The sequence below is a fragment of the Grampus griseus genome (assembly GCF_964374135.1).
Source record: "Grampus griseus genome assembly, chromosome: X".
NCBI classification, from domain to species: domain Eukaryota; kingdom Metazoa; phylum Chordata; class Mammalia; order Artiodactyla; family Delphinidae; genus Grampus; species Grampus griseus.
Window position 1 is genome coordinate 15731287 of NC_138999.1, and position 21481 is coordinate 15752767.

Below are 21481 nucleotides of genomic sequence, written 5' to 3' on the forward strand. Positions count from 1 at the left end.
TTGCGGGCTCTAGAGCGCAGGCTCAGTGGCCATGGCTCACGGGCCCAGCCGCTCCGCGGCACGTGGGATCTTCCCGGACCGGGGCACGAACCCGTGTCCCCTGCATCGGCAGGCGGACTCTCAACCACTGCGCCACCAGGGAAGCCCCTTTTCCATTAGTTTAAAAGATAGATTTTGGGCTTCCCTGGTGGCGCAGTGGTTGAGAGTCCGCCTGCCGATGCAGGGGACACGGGTTCGTGCCCCGGTCCGGGAAGATCCCACGTGCCGCGGAGCGGCTGGGCCCGTGAGCCATGGCCACTGAGCCTGCGCGTCCGGAGCCTGTGCTCCGCAATGGGAGAGGCCACAACAGTGAGAGGCCCGCGCACCGCAAAAAAAAAAAGATAGGTTTTGCATAATTTGATATGTAAACCTCAAGCTTTCAGAGAATAATGTTGAAAATTTAAGCTCTAACATGCAGCAGCCTCATGCTTTACCTAAGGAGATCACAGGTGTGCAATTTTCACTTGCAAATGATGTCTTTTTCTAAATTGCTGCCGATTAGACTTCCCCCTCTGGGTTCACAAATAAAGCACAGGCTGCAAGCTGCCCTGGGCCGACGCATCTGTATCATCTCATACGACTGAGTGATGGCTTACAGAGAAACAAACTGGGTCGCAGGCCAAGCGCTGCAGGCATCCACTTCATTTTAGCTTTGTTCTAGCTTCGTTCCAGATCCCAGTGCTCATCTTAAAACTTTCAAACTTCACAGAAACCATTCTGGGCCCCTCAGCTACAATCAAATGTGCAAATGACTTTACCACTCTTTTAGGAGATTTTAATTCTTTGACTCTCTTGCCAATTCCTTAGCTTGAGGTATCAGTCCTTAGCCTGGTGTTGTGGAAACTTATAGAACACATTCAAACTCAGTAGGGCTGTCAGAATCCTCCTGGCCACGCCTTAAGTCCGAGGTATCAAGGGATTACTGGGTGCCACACTAGTAACCTTTCACCTGAACAGGAAAATCGCAAATGTCACCATTCGATATTTTCAATGACTTTTATTCCATCAGGTTCGGGTTCAGAGCATGGTGTCATCACACCTGTCACTCTGCCTCTGGGCTCTCCGGGAGTCCATAGATGGGCTTTGTGGGGGCAGGGAGCTGGAGGTCCTTAGACTCCTGGAACTTTTATGGGAGCATTTTTCCCAGGAGAAGATAAGATATTCACCCATCATCAAATTCTCAAATGGGTCTGTAACCCATTTGATTAAGGAACACTTCTCTAAATGTATTTTATGAACATTATGTTCTCCCTACCTATTATGAGGCAGATGTGATATTTACTTCACTCTATTAGTGAATAACTTTATTTCACAGCAATCTGGCATGTCTAAAGTATTTATCTCTACTCTTTGGCCTGTTTCCAACAAGACGGAGCACTTATCACAGGGCTGTCAGCTCACCAAAAGGATGACCTTGAAAAAGGTCCCCTCAACTCCCTTGGCTGGAATTCTTCAACTGTAAAAGGAGATTAGGTGATCTACATGACCTTTTGGATCCCTCCGAAACTTGGGAGAGATTTCCCTCCTACGGGTCTATTATGGTCCTTTATTTGTAAATGGAAGATTCAAGGACTTTTTTCATTGAATTACTCTAATGTTTTTATCTGGCACTAAAATATTTAAAGGCTGTCCTGAAAAGAGCACAGCAAAAGCCCCCCTCCTGGCTGCACCTAAAAAGAACTGAAGTGGGAGATGGCAGAAGGCAGGGCTGGGGTTGATACTAGGTTATCTATCAAGTGCTCTCTTTCTCGAATCTTCGACACACAGACCAGACAATCATCTGTCAGACAGTCCTTTTCTGACTATGGACGAAAAATGTCATTTCTGCCCTTTTTGAACTCAGGGCTGCTGGGAATGCTTGTGTATGCCCTGGTCCACAACTGTTCTCATTCCCATCTTGACTATTAAATAAATTCCTGCTAGATTAAACTGAACTAAGGACAACGGATAGGTTGCAGCAACTTTGGCCCAGTCTCTTTTTATGGACATACAATTAGGTTCTAAGAACCCCCAAATGATGGTTGTATGGTAGAGGTCTGATGAATAATAATAACAAGAGCAGTGGTCATTTGTTAACTGCACATACTACAGCACATAGACTATGTGGTTTAAGCATTTTATTTCATTCATTTATTCATTCAATCAACAACTGTTTTTAAAATCTCTACAACTGCCAGACACTAAGTGCTAAGGACAAAATGGTAATTAAAAAGAAATCCTTGGTCCTGTGCAGCGGACTTTATAGCCTAGTGGGAATTCATTCATTTTAAGTCACACAAATAGATGTAAAATTCCAACTCGGTTACGTGCAGCAAAGGGGATGTGTGTCATGCTGTGAGGGCATCAAGGAGGGAGGGGAGGGAGGGCTCCCCCGGTGGAGCCGGGGTGGAAGAGAGGTTAAGATGTTACCCAGAGTGAGGGTGCAGCAGGAGGGCATACCTGCTTTGGAAAAGACCACTTTGGCTGCAGTCAGGAGAAATACCGGGAGGGGACTGAGAGTAGCTGCAGAGAGAAAACAGGCTGGGAAGCTAGTACCGGGGTAGAGACTGGCAAGGCTGGCAGCTTAGACAAGGAGGGCGGTGACGATAGAGCAGAGCAGAAGCAGCAGATGGATTCGAGAGACGTTCAGGAGATAGAATCAGCAGAGCTTGGTGATGGAATAGATACAGGTGGGAAAGGAAGAAAGAAGGGGCCAAAAAGACTCCTGGGTTGCTGACTTGGGGCTCCAAATGGGTGGTGGTACCCAGATTTGTTGGGAAAGATCAAGAGTTTGCTGTTGGGCATGAGAGATTGGGGGTGGTTTTCTCTCATTTTCTCCCTCCTGGTATGGCTCTTGACAAAGTCACGTTTTCAAGTCAGCTGAGCCAGCTGTTAAGCATTTACCAGCACACCACTGATGGTGCGTGAGAAGCTGGTGAGCTGCAGCTGGACTGCAAAGTTTGATAGAACTCTGCATTTTATTCTAGGAGTGACGAAAGCCATGGCAAGTTGTAGGCAGGAGAGCAGTGTAGTCTGGTGCCTGATGTAAGGTTGCTTACTGCTGGGGAGGAGGGGCCAAGAGTGGAAGCAAGGAACTAATCAGGAGGCTAGAGGGGCAGTCCAGGCATGAGATGATGGTGGCCTGGACTCGGGTGGGGGCAGTGGACAGGGACAGAAGTGGGTGGAGCGCAGAGAGATTTTGGTGATCTAATTCATTAGGACATTCTCTCACTTTTTGGTGGGGCATGAGGGAAAAGAAGAAATCCAAGCTGACTCCTGGGTTACTCCTAGACTATGTTTATTAATATGGCCTTAATTTTTACAACTTAATAAAATCTCGAACATACAGGAAAGCAGAGAGAACAATATAACCAATACCCATCACTCAGATCCAACAAATGAAAGTATTCCACCATGAAGGAACGGTACAAATTCCTTCCTTTTTTAAAAAAGAAAGAAAATGTTACAGATAAAGTTGCAGGCTTTTTTTCCTTTATTAATATGGTAAGTTATATTAATAGATTTTCTTAAAGAAAATTTCCTGGTGTTACTGAGATAAACTTTACTTGATTATGCTGTATTTTTAATACATTGATGGCTTCATTTTATTAATAATTTACTTTATATTTTTGCATCAATATTTATAAGTGAATTTCCTCCATAAATAATATTTCTCATTGCGTCTTGTTTGGCCATGGTATCTTGGGATATTGGCCACATAAAAGGAGTTGGTAGTTATCCCTCTTTATCTTTTATCTGAAACAGTTTATTTAAGATAGGGGTTATCTGTTAATCTCTTGCCCCTCTCTCACTCCATTGTAGTCACCACGCAAAAACCCGAGCTCTGGTTAAATCTGACTCTTTGCCTACCGCTGGGGGTGCACCTGCGCAGCTGGAAAAAAAAAACCACAGCCATACTGGTTGAACTTGCTTGAAATTAATGACCCTTAATGCTGTCCAACAATCATACTAGAAATCCCTGGACCATCCATTCCCTTCTTCTCCTAAAGGACAATTTCAAACCTTCTCCCCTCTCCTCAAACCTCTGATAACTCCTCTCCAACTTCACTCTCTGCTAATGACGGTGCCTTGTGTTTCACTGAGAAAGCAGAAGCAATCAAAAGAGAACACTGAGTCCGCGTACCCTGCCTTCCCTCTTGTTTTGATGGATAAACTCTCTCTGCTCCAGTAATTCCCACTCTCACTCTTGCATTATCAGTTTTTCCCTATCTACTGGATCATTTCTACCAGATATATAATTTCTCAAATAAACCCCTCTCAAGCTCACATCTCCACCCAACCACTGCTCTCCTTTACAGCGACTCTTCAAAAGAATCGTTTCAACGCAATCTTTAGCTCTTGTTCGTCCCTTCTCGAGCTCCCCTCAACCAATTTCTGCCTCTAATACTCACATAAACTGCATGACAAGATCACCAACAACTTCCACACCGCTAAATCTAATGGTCACTTCTCAGTCTTGTTGCTACTTGTCTTTGACCCATTATTAGTCTTTCCCCCATCTGATACTCCTCCTTGAATCACTTTCCTCACTTGGCTTCTAGGATGACAACCACCCTTGGCTGGTTTTCCCCCTTCCTCATCTGCTGCTTCTCAGTCTCCCTTGGTGTTCCCTCCTCATCTTCCGGAGCTCTCCATTTTTGGAAAGCTCCTCTTTAAATATCATCTCTTCTCTGTTTAACTCACTCCTGTGATCTCATCCAGTCTCATTATCTTTCATTACATATATGTGTACCAACAGCTCCAAGATTTTCATCTCCAGCCCTAACCTCTCCCCTGACTTCTAGACTCATACATTCAACTGCCTATTTACCATTTCCACTTGGATGTCTAATGGTCACCTCGAAATTAATAAAACTCCTTATCTTCCCCCAGAAACTTGCTCCTCCACAATCTTCCCCATCTCAGTAAAAGGCAATTCCATCCTACCAGTTACTCAAGCCAAAAATCTTGGAGTCATTCTTGACTTTTTTCCATACATCGTACACTCAGTCCACCAGTAAAACTTGTCTCTACCTATGAAATTTTCCCCAAACTCAACCATTCCTATCTGTCTCCACTACAACCACCCTTGTCTGAGCCATCATGCTCCAATTGCAGAAGCTTCCTAACTGGTCGCCCTGTTGTGCATCTTGACACCTTATATTCCACGCAGCCGGTGGAGTGATTCTTTTCAAACATCATTCAGATGATGCCACTCATCTGCTCAAAGCCCTCTCACGGCTTCCCTTCCCACTCAGAATAAAAGCCAAATTCCTTAGCCTTCAAAGATGAATGAATAAATAAACCTCTAAATGTTCCTTGGTCCTAGTCTATAAACTCATCTTGGACTAGGAATTTTTTCACTTATTCAATTTTCTTTAATGGTTATAGTCTAATTAGGATGTAATTTTTTCTTGCTTTAACACTGGTAACATTTATCTAGAAAACTGTCATTTACGTTTTCAAATTTACTGCCCAAAATTGTTCATAGTATTTTTCCATTTTCTCCTAATATTGTCTATTTGTCCCTTTTCCCATCCCCCCATCAACCCTGACAGAAGTTTGCCTTTTTATTAGTCTTTTTAAAAAACTAGCTTCTGATTTTGTCAATCTTTATTATTTGTTTTATGTTACATTAATTGTTGGTCTTGTCTTTATTATTTCCTTTCATCTATTTCCTTGGGTATACTCTGTTGTCCTTTTCTCAACTTGAGTTCATTAATTTGTAAATCCTTCTTCTTTTCTTATACATTTCAGGATATAAACTTCTCTTCACATCCCACTTTAGCTATATTCCATAAATTGGTATTTGGAATGCCTTTGTTTTTATTCAGTTCTAAATATTTTATAATTTCCATTATAATTTCTTCTTAGATCCATGACATCATATATGTACATATATATATGTGTGTGTATATATTCATGACGTACATATCCATTACCTGTTTAAATATATTTAGAAGTGGGCTTAGTAGGATTCCAAACATATTTGGCGGGGGGGGGGGGGGCGTTAGCAGTCATTGTTTATTGCTAATTTTCTTGCATTTTGGTCAAAAAATGTGGTATGCATAAAGTTGACTCTTCAGTATTTTTTGAGGTTTCCTTTATACTCTAATTTGTCATCAATTTTTGAAAAATATACTTTGCAAGGTTGAAACAAATAAGTATTTTCTACTGGTTGGGCACAGAATTCTACGTATGTATACTTGATCAAGTTTGTTTCTTATGACAGTGTTCAAATTTTCTATGTCCTAATTATTTCTCTGCTTTATTAGTATCTGAGAGAAGGGTATTTAAAAACTCCCACTATGGTTATGGATTTGTTAACAATTAAGTCAAGTTTTTCTTTATACATTTTGAAGCTATGTTGTTAGTATTCCGTGGGTTTAAAACTGCTCTATTTTTTTTGGTGAATTATCCTTTTATCATCTAGTAATAACGTTTCTTAATCCCTAATAGAATTCTTTTAAATTTCAAAAGCTTATCTGTCTGATGTTAGTATCAATATAATTACTCCAACTTATTTTTGCCTAGCATTTGCCTAGTATATATTTGCCTAGTATATCTTGCCTAGTATATCACTAATTACTTTCAAACTTTCAGTATCCTCTGTTTTGTGTCTTATAAATCACATATATCTTTAAAATTTTTTAAAAATTAATTTCCATTATCTGGTTAATTTAAAATTTTACATCTATTGTGATTGCCTTTTTATTACTCTTTTTAAAAAACTGGCTTTTGGTTTTGTCAATCTTTATTATTTAGCAGTAAGTACATTTGGCAAATGACTAATGGAAAAAATTCTCTTTCACAGACACGGGAAAAGGAATTAGTTGATATGCTAGCTGATCTGAACAAAGTATTGCCTCTAACAAAAGAATAATTACGAGTTTGGTATATTTAACACTGATTTCTAACAAGTGAAATCAATGTAAGTTGATGTCAACTTAAAAAGCTCAACATCACTAATCATCAGAGAAATGCAAATCAAAACCACAATGAGATACCACCTCACACCTGTCAGAACGGCCATCACCAAAAAGACCACAAATAACATGTTGGTGAGGATGTGGAGTAAAGGGAACCCTAGCACACTGCTGGTTGGAATGTAAATTGGTGCAGCCACTACAGAAAAGAGTATGGACCTCAAAAAACTAAAATCAGAACTACCATATGATCCAGCAATTCCACTCCTGGGTATATATCCAAAGAAAACAAAAACACTAATTTGAAAAGATACATGCACCCCAATGTTCATAGCAGCATTACTTACAATAGCCAAGATATGGAAGCAACCTAAATGTCCATCAACAGATGAATGGATAAAGAAGATGTGGTGTATATATACAATGGAATACTACTCGACCATAAAAAAGAATGAAATTCTGCCATTTGCAACAACATGGATGGACCTAGAGGGTATTAGGCTAGTGAAATAAGTCAGACAGAGAAAGACAAATACTGTGTTTTATCACTTATATGTGGAATCTAAAAAATAAAGCAAACAAACAAATATAACAAAACAGAAACAGACTCACAGATATGGAGAACAAATTAGTGATTACCAGTGGGGAGAGGGAAGGGGGGAGGGACAAGATAGGGGTAGGAGACTAAGAGGTACAAACTACTATGTATAAAATCAAGAGGCTACAAGGATATTTTGTACAGCACGGGGAAATATAGCCCTTATTTTATAATAACTTTCAATGGAATATAACCTATAAAACTAATGAATCACCAAGTTATACACCTGAAACTAATATGGTAAATCAACTATACTTTAAAAAAAACGAACAAATCAGAAAGAGGTCAGCCTGGTACCAGTTGACAATGGAAACTGCCTCATAAACATCTGCACCTATCTACAGGGGATGGGAAATATAGTATAAACTTTAGAAACCACTCATTCAGAGTCCAGCTCATTCATTTTTTATTGTGGTAAAATATGCATAACATAAAATTGCTCATTCATTCTTACACAGTGGATAGGTGACCTGCCTAAGATCACTCAGAAAAGATGACCAGGCCCTAAATGGGTTAGGGCTCTACAACTGTGAAAACTAGCTGTTGGGGCGGGATGGATGCGAGGTGGGGGAAAGTGGGAAGGAGTGATTCTGCATGTGCAGACTCACGGGATTTTCCAACAGAACCGTACTTGGAGTGTTCTGGTTAACCAGAAAAGCTTGACTATGCAGTCAGGAAGGGAAAAACAGGGCAAACATGAGGGCTTCTCACGAACTACCCCCAAAATAAATACAACTAAAGGCTCAGACAACTTTTTTTTAATCATTAAAATGTTGGAGAGGAAAGTCCAATGCTGCAGATTTGCTTTAATGGGAAGACAGTTCTTTTGCTCCTGAGGGAAGGTAAGCTTGGATCAATAGCTGGGTCATTAGGATGGCTCAGAGTCTGCAGAACATATTTTATCAACAAGGACTTAAGGGTACTTTTCATGTGCCTGGACCACTGCTTGATGCAAAAGGAATGAAACTGATGAGGTCTCTGTGCTTAAGGATCTCACAGAATCCATGAGGAGACGTAATTATGTTCAAAGACCAGAAAGCAATTAGTAGCTGTATCAAGGCCTTCAGGAAAAAGAGCATCCTGGGCCAGGGTGGTGAGGCGAGGACTTGTGGCCTGGATATGTGTGGCCTATATCAAAATCATAACACCATCAACAGCACTCAACTATTTGCTAACTGCCTACTGGGGCGGGGGGCAGGCAACATACTGGGCAGTAATCACAGGTGTTTATATCCTCATTTTACAGATAAGGGCATAGTCTCAGAGAGGCTGGGAAACGGTTACACCTGTAGTTGAAGGACGAGCTAGAGATTCAAACCCAGGTGTGACACAAGAACCAGGCTTGATCAGTTCTCCTTAAAGCCCCTTCCATCACAGTAATGAAGGGCCAGGATTTTCAACTTGGATTTTTAAAACACTTTGTAGAAGTAATTATAATATATTCCAAAGAGGAAGGCAAAAAAAAAAAATCACCCCCACTTGCCTGCCTACTTCTTCTTCAGTTCTTAGCTTGAACATCGTCTCTTCCAGGACTCCTCCCTGCTCCCCAAACTGGGCTAAGCTCCCAAAATAAGAACCACAGTCCTTCATGTGCAATTTCAAAAGCCAATATGCTCTGAAAATTTAAAGTGTTTTCATAATTTTGCAGCAAGCTCGTTTGGTAGCAAAAGGTGACCTGATGTGAAACTACTTTCAGTCTTTACTTTTCCTACTCAGTGTGAATCTTCATATTCCAATGTGGAAAATAATAATGTGTTTGATTAAGGGTGCTGCCTAGACTTCACTGCAGTTACTAGAGAATATATATGTATATTACCTTCCTAAAGTCCAAACACTGCTGACTTGCAAACCACATCTGACCCCAGGAGTTTCAGACAAGGGACTCTGGACCTATTCCCTACGCATAAATCTGACTGTACTACAAGTATTTATTCTTCTTTGTAGGCCCAGCACCTGACAGAGTGCCTTGCACATAATAGGGACACAATAAATATCTCCTGAATGAAGAAACAAGGCTGTGAAATTGGCTATAGGGAAAAGGGTCAGTGGCTTGGGAGTGACCACGGCTCCCAACTTGAAGGCCAGGCCTCTACCCTGGAAGGCCACTTCCTTCTCTGACGTGGAGCTCCTATAAATAATTGCCGTTGACGGAGGGCAAGCAACATAGCTGTTGTCTTCACTAGGAATAAAAATAGTCCAGTGGTCTTACATGATGGGCCCAGATATAACTTTAGCCGGGTAATACAAAACAGGAGACATTCCATACCTCAGACTACATGGGCAGCTTCGAAGATGCCCTCCAACTTGGGAGAAGACCTGCACTGGGTCTAACCCTGCTACCTGCAGTAACCTTTCTGGCCTGCAGTTTTCTCATCTGTAAAATGGCAACCAGAGTAAGCCCTAAGACCCTCGCAGGTGGGTCTCTAACAAGATAATTCAAGGGCAGAATAGCAGCAGTCGCCACACACCCCGGAGTGGGATGCACACCTCAGGAGTTTCTTCACTCCCGTCTACTGTCCTCGCAGTCCAGAGCTCACCATCCTCATTCAGTGTGCTCTGTCCAACCTACACACACCTCCTTCCATCCAAAAGCAGCAGAGTCAATGCAGAAAGACGCATTTTGTACCCAGGGCACCCAGGGGTCTCCTTCTATCTTCGATCCCAAACAGCGGTCAAAGAATCCTGTGCAGTGTAGCCGCACAGCCCTTAGGTCCCCTGGCTCGTAAAGTGGACGGGGTGGGGAGTAACCACCGGCCAGCAAGGACCGGATTTAAAGAGGAAATTTCCTCTTAACTACAAAGTCTCAGCACACGAGAGGGGGCTGGGTAGGAGAATAAGTGCCTCGAGATGGCAGTTCGGGGTGGTTCCTCCTTACCTGGTAACACAGGATTGTCTGCTGCACCAGCCGCGCGTATCCGTCTAAGCGGACCCCGGAATTGCTCCTGCTCCTCATCTCCGCGTTGCTCCGGGGCCTCGGCGTCCGACCTGCTACAAGGAGGTGGAACGCCCGGGCTGCGGCCGCCGAGCGGGCCCGGTTCCCAAGCACTCACAGCCTCGGTCAGTTCTCGAGATGGAGCCCGGCGTTACGAGGTAGGGACTTTTTTAAACGACAGAACCAAACTATGATTGGAAAGCAAGCCAACTAGAGTTTCTTACTGCTGAAAGGCGCGGAGGAGGAGAAAGGGGCTGGCGCTACGGCTGCCCCGCCTTGACCAGGTCCGTAGCGCTCCCGACGCTCGCGGGTCTCTCGCGGCCCCGCGAGAGAAGTGGGGAACTGGGTTCCGGGCGTGGGGCGACGATGCCCCCGCCGAGCCTTTTTTGTCTTCAGGCTGTCGTGAGACGGCCTCGGGGCCGGCCGCGAACTCTATACGACCCGCCTGCCGCAGCAGACACACAGCCCAGTCCCCGGCCGCGCCCCCGCCGCGGAACGGAACCCTCCGAGTCGCGGCCAGTGGGGGAAGGAAAACGAGGTGGCCCCCGAGAGCAGCGGGGAACTTGGCTCCGGGCGGGAACGTTTGCCTCTCTCAGCCCCTTATCTCCCTGCCGGCCGTCGACCTCAGCGGGGGCTGTTGAAATAGGTCCTTCCGTCGCGTGCATCTGGACGCCCCGGGCCCGCCCCCGGACCCGCCCCCGGCGCGGAGCCGAATCCGTGGAGCCGGGCCTGAGGCCCAGAACACGCCTAACACGCTCTGTCGCTGGCGGCCCCGCCCAGCCCTGAGATGAGCTTACAACCCCATCCCTGGCCCCGCCCTCTAGCACCGCCCCTAGATGCGCCGTCGCGGAGCAGAAAGCTCGCAGCTGCGGAGATAAAGGACTGACTCCGGGCGGGGGATAAGGCTGCCTTCCTAAGAGGGCCCCGGAATGGGTTGCCAACCTCGCCAGAGGTGGGAGAAATAGGTCCGCCCACTGCGGCTGCCTGGGCGCCCCTCCGCGGACCATAATAGTAGCTCTGCCCCTGGCGCGTCTGCGCCCACGAGCGGAAGTAGAGTAGTGGGGCCCGGGGGGAAGAGGAGAGGGGGCGACTGGGGCAGAGCAGGGTCCCCCAGCTGCCCCCCGCGCCTGCGGCCTCGCCACTAGTCACCTGGCAGAAGCTCACCGAGCCTGGCCTGCAGTCCATCTCCAGACCTGCAACTTGAAACTCGACATTACAGTTTCTCGTGGCCTATCATTACCCACAGTGTTTACAATCTTCTGCCCACTATTCATTTTCCACCAAAATCTGGTCCCATATTAATTCCAGAGGACAGCTCAGCTAATATCCTTAACTCAAGCCCTTTGCTAGTCTCCATGCATCTACTGTATGCTTGACCCAGTAGGCCTCCTCCTCCTTGCCTATCTGAAGCTTGTCTTTGCTTTAAGGGCCTGCTCGGCTTTTCCCTATTAGCTCTCCCCATTCTCTGAATTCCCATAACAATTTCTTTAGTAAGAACTTAGGTCTTGGAGTCAGTTCAAATTGAGTTCAAATTCCAGTTCTGCCATTTACAAGTGGTGCGAGCTTTGGGATGTTTTAGCTGTTTGATATTCAATGTTCTCACCTGTAAAATGGGGATAATAATAGCACCTACCTCCTAGGGTGGCTTTGAACAAGAGGGTGAATATAAAGCACTCAGCACCATGCTTGGCTCATAGGAAAGTACTTCATGAATCACAGCTGGTTCCATCATCATTTGACAACAATGTACTGCCCATATTGTTTTCACGTGAGGCATGTTTTTCTAACTGGATTGTAAGTTACTCATTGAAACAGTTTTGGTATCTCCTACCGTACCTGGTACAGTGTTGAGCATGTAGTTGTAGCTCAATTGGTACTGAATGAATGAATGAATGAAAGAAAATAAGTCATGTTCAGCTGGGTCCCCTATGTATCATCCTTAACCAAGTTCATTTTCAAAATTCCATAACATGAATCTGTGTCACTCGACTAAAGCACCAAACCCATTATCTCACTTTTTCTTACTATTGGCTCTTAAATAATGCAGCAATCCACATGATGCGCCTCCATGCAAAATTTGCTATGGTCTAGGGGTAAATAAAACTAGACATTAAGTTATCACCATTAAATCTCTTGGAATGTGAATATGTACTCTTACAGAACTCTCACATATACTGTAACTAAAAGCTGGGATTATTGCTTCCTTTCATTACTGCCTTTGTTCACAGTGAGTTCTTCTTCAAGGGTCCATTTTGTAGCCATAGGGGAAAATAACTGATGACCTTTACATATTACCTGACATTTCCATCCAGGATAGAAACATTTTCAGTCTCTTGGTCTCTTTGTAAATTCTGCTACACACATATACCTCTTTTGGTGCATAGCCAGCCTACATTCTTAGGCTTTGGTCTATGCTTTAATGTATATTATCATATAAGCTGTATTTTTCAATAAGCTTGAAATTCAGGAATAAAACCAAAAAGAAGGAAGGCTATTACTTTTTTAGCTTTTAAATCTCCAAGCAAATTTCAGTGATTCTTTTTGGACTACAAGCTCTGCTATATAAAAATCAGACTCATATCTTAGATTTCTATGTCCCTGAGATATAAAACCTCCATATCTTCGTCCCTATATCCATGAAAACGTTCTCTGGTTGTGTCCCAATAGAAACCCATCTCCGAGTCATTTCTCAAATGTTTGTTAAGAATCAGATATGGAATGTGATGGGGTATGCTGTTGTTTCTGAAGCTGATTCATGATCTTTATAAAGATGAAAGTCTGAAACTAGACCCTTAGGTAGCACCATGTATAACTTCTCTGACCCCAACCAGAGGGTCTGCCCCTTGTCCTGCCATGGGGGGCTTCTGCCAAGGAAGTTCCCAGGGAGCCACATGTCACCATCCAAGGTGGAAACCAACAAATGTTTCTCTTGGAGGGTTCAGGTCTTTGACTCTAAAGAAAAGCACGCCATCTTTGACACAGAAGAGAGGGTCCGTTCTGAATTAATTTGCTGAAAATAGCCAATTTGCCAAATAATTTCTATGACAATTTAATTTTAGTTGACTGGAGATCATTTTGTTTTTTATCAAAATATTTTAAAGAATGCTGAATATATCTCTGCTCCAGCTTCCTGCAGCTAGTTTGAGACTGAGAGGTAAAGAGAGAAACGCCAGGGAGCATAAGATTTCTTCACAGCGAGGTATATATCTATAAATATTTTATTTTTATTTATTTATTTATTTTGGACTGCATTGGGTCTTCGTCGCCGCGCTCAGGCTTTCTCTAGTTGTGGTAAGCGGGGGCTACTCTTCATTGCAGTGCACGGGCTTCTCATTGTGGTGGCTTCTCTTGTTGCAGAGCACGGGCTCTAGGCACTTGGGCTTCAGTAATTGTGGCTCGCGGGCTCTTGGAGCGTAGGCTCGGGAGTTGTGGCGCACAGGCTTAGTTGCTCCGCGGCATGTGGGATCTTCCCGGACCAGGGCTCGAACCCGTGTCCCCTGCATTGACAGGCGGATTCTCAACCACTGCGCCACCAGGGAAGTCCTATAAATATATTTAAAAGAACACATTCTGGAAGAATGTATTCAATTTTTGTCCACCCCAACTTTTTTTTTTTTTTTTTTTTTTTTTGCAGTACGTGGGCCTCTCACTGTTGTGGCCTCTCCCGTTGCGGAGCACAGGCTCCAGACGCGCAGCCTCAGCGGCCATGGCTCACGGGCCCAGCCGCTCAGCGGCATGTGGGATCTTCCCAGACCGGGGCACGAACCTGTGTCCCCTGCATCGGCAGGCGGACTCTCAACCACTGCGCCACCAGGGAAGCCCCACCCCAACTTTTTGATGCTGTACCTAGAGACTAAGGTGAAAAGAAAAAAGAATATACTGCTAAGAATTCTTCCCGTTCAAGATGATGTTCTTATGTCCACTCAGTCTTATCTTTCTCCTGTCCATCCTTCAGACTCCAACCGCAGTAGCGAGGAGCTGAAGCAGAGAAAAACTCAATAGTCCTTAAAATGCTCTTATGGAGACAAAGTGACAACGCACTAGTCCATTTGATAAATTGCTTGTTCAGTAAATTAGCTCTTTGTGGAAATGACCTTCAACAAACTAACCTGCCTCCTAGGTGACCTCATTAGACACAACCCAGTATCTCCAATGAAGACATTTCACCCTTTTTACTGAGAACAATCATGATGCTGTTCATTGAAGTTAACAGAGTTACTTTGTGGGATTAATGAATGCAGTGTTTTGGGGGAAAAACAAAACGAAACAAAAAAAATTCTCGAATGTTCTGAGAAAATACTCCTTCAAATACTGGCCACTGTTGTGATACTCCTTGCCTCCTCATATTGCCACCACCTTTGTCTCCTTCAGTAGAGTCTCAGATTGTGGGACCAATTTGAAAGCCAAAGGAGGGTGCTTCTCAGGAACATTCTCTCTGTCCTGCCCCTTATCTGTCTGAAGTAAAAATACAGACGAGAATTTGGCTTAAGGACTGTAGCCAGACACAAAACACAATAGGAAAAATAAGGGGTGGGGGGCAGGACCTAAAGGTTGTCAGACATTGTGTATCCTTTTGTGTACACTTTGTTTACATAATCTGCTTTGGGAGATTTGGTTTCTGATATCTCACCCCCAAATCTAGAGTATCTCGCCACCTCTCTCATCAAATTAGTACTCAACATCTTTGAGGCAACTGAGCATCGTGGAAGGAGAGATTGCTCAGACACCTCTTGTGGAGTTGAGGCCAGCTTTCCCCATTTGTGGCTCCTATATGCTAATCAGCTCCCCAGAAACCCCAGTTCCGATCCTCACCTTCTTGAAATCCTACTGTTTGATGCTGAGGAAGCAGACACTTGGAGGGGATCCAAATCTGGGGCTTGTGTGAGCCAATGTCAACGTGTGTTAAAGAGATAATCTTGAAAGAGCAAGAGGAAAATGAAAAAGAGACCTCAGAAAGCAATCGCGGGAGGCAGGACAATCCTTGCTCCGACTTCATGGTCACAGCGTGCCTGCCGCCTGCCAAAGGATGCTACTGTCGAGTTGCCTTCCTCAGGGTGGTCCTACCGCTTCCAAGCTCCACCACCAGGGAAAGAGATCACAAATGTTTTCCTTTTGTGAAAGTTCTCGAACTTAAAGGGCTTAACTGCAAATTTATTTTGGCAATTTTAACATTTTTGTCAATTTTAACGTATAAATACAAGACAATTAAATAAATCGGAAAAGAAATATTGCAAAGACAAATCAGCACTCACAGAAGTGTATTACGTTATTACTGTGGTTAGTCTGGGATACAACATTCACTTGAAATATATGCAAGGGAACCTTGGCGAAAGACCTAACTAAAGGTTTTTGAAATGTTCCTAGTAAGGACATACTTGAGGCACTGCTCAAGCAGTTGTAGGTAGGAAGCAAGACAGACTCGCTATGACTAGGACCAATCAGGGTTTGATACATATGGAAACAATAGCATTGCAGGATAGTTCACTGTTCCCAATAGCTGCTCCCCCTTGTCACTATACACTCATCAAGACAATTCTTTAAAAAAAAATAATTAAAGCTCTGGCTGGGCCAGAGTGTACCAGTCATAGCAATCAACAAAGTACCATGCAGTTGCTTTTTAAAGAACAGCAATATGATTTTTTTTTAATGTACATCTCTTTTAAAAAGTAATCCTACTCTACTCCCCTCTTCTGAAAGGCTCTGGGGATTTGAGAAGTGGCAGTGTATGTATCGCTTCCACATCATGATTTTTCTACCATATGGTCTAGATTACGGTTCCTTCCCTCTCGGTGCCCAAGGTATTCAGCTAAACACCTTGGTGCAGCTTCCATAATCTGATGATTAGGGAAGAGGTCAGGAGATGGGTGTCAGTATCGGATGCTATGTACGGTTGTACAGGTGCCACCCTGAACAACGGTGCATCCAAGAGGGTGAGTGGGGCAAAAATATGGCCCTCATTCTGTTTGCCAAATCACGAGCCCATGGGGCTGTGTCTGCCCAGTGGGGGCACCTTTTTCTAAGTCACTCCAAGGCACTATATGAGCTAATTGTGGCACTATCCGCTTACATTTTTCCAGTCTGGCTGGCGTCATTATTTCTTGATTTCAGTGAAGTTCCTGTATTTCACATCCCATATAATCTCCAAAAGGAGATTTAGAGGTCACTGAATCAGCAAGGATTTTCTGAATTATCACATTAGACACAACAGCACAACCGTGATTCTACAAAGAAAGAAATTTACACAGTAGAAAATAAATACCAAAAATGGAGAAGTAAGATTTTTGACATGTGGGTCACTAGAATTTATCTTATTTACAACAAAGGCATGCACGACGAAACTCACCAACAGGCTGAAGCCAACAGTGGCTTCATATGTTATCAAAGATAACTTAGCATCTTTAACTGGGGCTGGAAATGAACTACTTTGATTTTTTAAAAATGAGTCTTATTCTTAGTGTGTTGTTTAAAACCAGTCTTCTTTTAAAATGAAGGATGAGAAACCAAATCACAAATGTCTAAGAACCATGGTATAACGTCTTGGTTTCCTCTTCCAATAGCAACCATTGCGCTCAATTAGCTTATGCTCCTCCAGAAGTTGCTGAGTATAAAATTAGTTGATTTTCATACAACTCACATTGTGTAAAAAATAAGATTGGACATTTTCACACTGTCAAGCAACATGCTTTGATTTTAGGAAAAGGAATCACATTTGCTCAATAAAGCGTAAGCTTCCCCGCTTTGAAGTCCTTCTTAGAGCGATACGGTTTTTACCATTGCAGGAATCTTCTTTCTCATTAAACATGTGCTGTTTTCCAGTGAAATCATGGAGGCACACGTCTCCATTCTGAAGACTGAAAGAAAAACCATTCTTCTCGGTAGAAGCATTCGCTGTATGAGGAAAAACAAAATCAGCGTCATAAAGTATCCACAGAAAGCATTTTCAGGGGACAGGAGAAGATGGCGGAAGAGTAGGACGCGGAGATCACCTTCCTCCCCACAGATACATCAGAAATACATCTACACGTGGAACTGCTCCTATAGCAAGCATTTTCAAAATAAACAAACGTCACTTTATTCTTAAGTATGCACATGTAGAGCATGTCTTTTTTAAAAAAAATGTCTGATATATTGTCATATTTTATTTACTTTTCATTCCTTTCCTAAGACCACTCAAAGTAAGCAAAACAAATTGGAGAATGATTCAGAAACCAGCTCTCTATGGCAGCTTTTTTTAAATGAAACAGTCAAAATATGAAGCAAAGCAATGTTTTTGATTTTAAAAGGCCCATTTCCTAACTCTGGTTGAACATATATTGCCTTCAAGTAGTAGCGTATGTATAATTTAACTTAAGGTAATATTCTGGTCTCTCCCAAAGGTTAACAGAGATCCCTCACAAGGTTCTCAGTTCCCTAAGATTCCTATAAAGTAAAACTTTGTACCAGAGAAACCCAGAGTGACAACAGTCCTGGCAAGAAAAAAAATCATCTCTCATACACTAAACCAGCCTCTCTGACTAAATCAGGATAAGACTGATTCCCAGGAGGAAACAACAGAGTCCAACCTCAGAGTCCAGGCCAGGGAGCAGGTGGGCCTCCCCAATCCCAGGCAGGCCCTGAATTGTGTGTGTGGGGGGGGTGGGCACAGCTGCTGAGATCCTCTAGCTCCTTGGCACCATCTTTTTGACCGTTACACCATTTGAAGACAATGTAGAAAGCTGAATAATAAGCCCAACTGTTAGTTCCTGCCATAATTATACTAATAATGGCAGTGCTGAGAACTTTATAAGAATTATCTCATTTACTACCCTACGGGATGAGTGCTATTATTATCCCCATTTCACAGATGATGGAACTAAGGTGTCAGAAAGTAAGTGCTTTGCTTAAGGTTACATGGCTCAGAAGCGAAAGAGTCAACGTGTGATGTCTCTTCCAAACTGTGAGCTTGTGGCCCTGTGTACTGAGTGACACGGCTGCTAGTAGCCAAGCCTCCAAGGCATAACTGAAATAGGTAGTATTCACACACACTAGGTGACGGATGTGGCTAACACAGCTCCACCTCTGGGCATAGCGATGGGCAAGTGACTGTCCGAGGCTGCTGTTCTGATTTAGGCATTTTGGTTCGAGGACATTCTTGTGCAGGAACAATTTGACCTGGTATAATAAACAAACTGTTAAACTTCCAGCTTCTTTTTCTGTCATCCATCCCAGATCCTGATGTGCAGGTTATGTGGTATTAAACACGTGGCCATTTTGTTGACCTAAAATGTACCCCACCCTCACTGTCAGCCATGGAAAATAGCTGTGCGAAGTCAGCCACGTCAAACAGTTGTGCAAAATGTGCTGCCTCCATTCAATCTGATTCCCCGAAGGATGGCAACATATTGGTAGGCTAGGCAAGTGAGGCTTCGTCTCTGAGTTCTTTCTAGAATATGGAAAAGTATGGCTTTAAGAGCCCCAAACACTTCTATCCAAACCAGTAGGTTTGACTGATACGTTGTGATTCTGAGGGATCTTGATGACTCAGCTCACACCTCTGATTTCTCTACTTTGAACTCGGTTTCTCCCACTAACTTATGAATCAGCCTTGACTGCCACTGCCTCTACCCTGTTTACCTGCACTGAGTCACTCCCGCTATAGCAACTTGGCATAGAGCCCAGCTCTCCCTCTGGTATCTACAATAAAGAGCTAAGGCCCCATGGCAACTGTTTCTCATCTGATACGGCAATGGTTCTCAGCAACTGGGGGGCGGGGCGATCTTATTCCCCAGGGAACATTCCACAATACTGGAAGACATTTTTAGTTGTCACAGCTGGGGGGGGCGGTGAACGGCTGGGTGCTACTGGTACCTGGTGGGTGGAGACCAGGGGTGCTGCTAGACACTCTCAAATGCACAGAACAGGCCCCACAACAGAGAGTTATCTAGCCCCAAATGTTAACTGTGCCGAGGTTGAGAAACCTTGATTTAGAGACCTCCTCTTGTATTTTATTTATTTAAAAACAATTTTTTAAATTAATTAATTAATCTTTGGCTGCGTTGGGTCTCCATTGCTGCACATGGGCTTTCTCTAGTTGTGGCGAGCAGGGGCTGCTCTTCATTGCGATGCTCGTGGGCTCTAGAGCGCAGGCTCAGTAGTTGTGGCACACGGGCTTAGTTGCTCCGCGGCATGTGGGATCTTCCCGGACCAGGGCTCGAACCCGTGTCCCCGGCATTGGCAGGTGAATTCTTAACCACTGCGCCACCAGGGAAGTCCCTCCTCTTGTATCTTAAAAGTCTATACAAACCAGTAGGACCTCCCACCTTTGGGAGGCTAGAAAATTATCTGGTAAGTATATGAACCTTCTCACAAATTTATCTGAATTTGTCATGCAAATAACTAATATTCTAAAATGATAAGTAAAGGCAAATTCTCCAGGAAAGGAGAAAGTATACCAGCAGAATTTAAGTTTTTATAAAAATGCAAAAGACATATTAAGAAGCCAAAGAAGAGAGAAACAGATAAGTTTTTATGAGAAATGAACTGCCCAGTCTTATGAAAGAAAGAAAACGTAATGGAAGTTCTAGCTAGAAATGTCAGAATTAATGAGTAAAGGAGGCACAGCAGCAATGATCTGTATGTATATTGGAGACATATATAGTCACCAATACAGGTCACAATTCATCTTCCAGTATTTGATATATTCATGGGGATTTGGGCACTGTCACAAGGCAGCCACGCTGTGGAAAAGAATGAACAAACATGACAAGCAAAAAATAGGCAGGTTTAAAAGTGTTGAAGATGTGTATAATTATAGATATACTAAAAAACTGATGTAGTCTTACTGAGTATTTTAGGTACTGCTTGCACAGAAACAGCATAGGACTGAAGTCTTTGGGCAATACTTAAGTCAGGATTTGCCACATTAAAACTTTTAGGTCGTCATCAATTCCCATCGTGAAAACTTAAATCTTTAAAAAAAAAAACAACCCCTAAATCTTAAAAAAAAAAAACTGCTCTAAAATGAATGAACTTGGATTAATAAACTTTCTCTTTTATAAGGGAACCACATTTTGATCCACTAGTCATACATGTAATTATACACTTTGCTTAGCAAAAATGCCATTAAAGGATAAAAGTGCTTTAATACAACAAGCACTAGCTTGAGAAATACTATATTGAGACATAACGTACCGTTTCCGCTCGTGAGTCCTGAGCAATCATTATTCACTAGCAGCGTGGTGGACTGGGTGGAGTTACTGTTTGACTGTAAGGAATTTGAAGAGCTCGAGACTCCTTGGTTTACAGTCTGCTTCTTTAAACCATTAGTAGCAGTTTTACTCCAGTCTACAGTAGGGTAAGCATTACAGAAAAACAGGGCAGAATGTTGAAACTCAGATGCAGGAGACAGGTCACAGCATAACTCATTCTAAGCAACTGATCTCTCGCTTCCAGATCTTACAGAGAATCCACATTTCACAGGTTGGTGTGATAAAATGTATTTTCATTTAAGACTGTATACATTCGTCCTTTAAATGACTGCCTGGTTAAAAGGAACCTATGTTCTCTGGGAACTAAAGGCCAAGCTAATTTGATTGTGTCTATAAATATCCTCTGAATTAGGTAATATTTCAGAGCCAAGGACTGTCTTCACAAGAACACAAATCAACCTGCTGTGATGACTAATGGCTCTTCAATCCAGGCAAATGATGGAACTCTAGGTACTGCCATTTTCCAATCTTGTGCAACCAGATCTTTGCAATACTGCAAAGTCTGTATTCATGGGTAATATTTATGCAAAAGGAATTTAGATTTTCAAAGAGTACCTCGTTTTTCTTATTTTCTTAAAAATGAGCTATTTGCTCTATAACCCAGGAGGGCATAGCTGAAAATAACTTCAAAATAACCAAATGTATGCTAAGGCTTATATATAAAGTCTGGCCCAATAACAAATAAATGAAGTCACTGACAACCAGGACCTGTGGAAAAAAGGTTGAGTCAAGACTTAAAAAGTTAGGGAGGTAAATATTA

The 21481-nt window shown here is 43.1% G+C and overlaps 2 protein-coding genes across 6 annotated transcripts in view; both read right to left on the bottom strand.

Annotated features, from left to right (window-relative positions):
- Positions 1–10529, bottom strand: part of PHKA2 (phosphorylase kinase regulatory subunit alpha 2) — an 81724-nt gene extending 71195 nt beyond the window's left edge. For all 3 annotated transcript variants that reach the window (XM_082681078.1, XM_082681077.1, XM_082681079.1), the window contains exon 1: positions 10418–10529. In XM_082681078.1, coding sequence (XP_082537204.1) covers positions 10418–10495 — 78 coding nt within the window. In that variant the 5' untranslated portion in view covers positions 10496–10529. The remainder of the gene's footprint in view (positions 1–10417) is intronic.
- A 6239-nt stretch (positions 10530–16768) lies between these two features.
- The window catches only part of ADGRG2 (adhesion G protein-coupled receptor G2), a gene marked incomplete at its 5' end in the record, with an annotated part of 73927 nt that continues 69214 nt past the window's right edge, over positions 16769–21481 (bottom strand). For all 3 annotated transcript variants that reach the window (XM_082681514.1, XM_082681516.1, XM_082681515.1), the window contains 2 exons: positions 16769–17362; positions 20645–20797. In XM_082681514.1, coding sequence (XP_082537640.1) covers positions 17178–17362; positions 20645–20797 — 338 coding nt within the window. In that variant the 3' untranslated portion in view covers positions 16769–17177. The remainder of the gene's footprint in view (positions 17363–20644; positions 20798–21481) is intronic.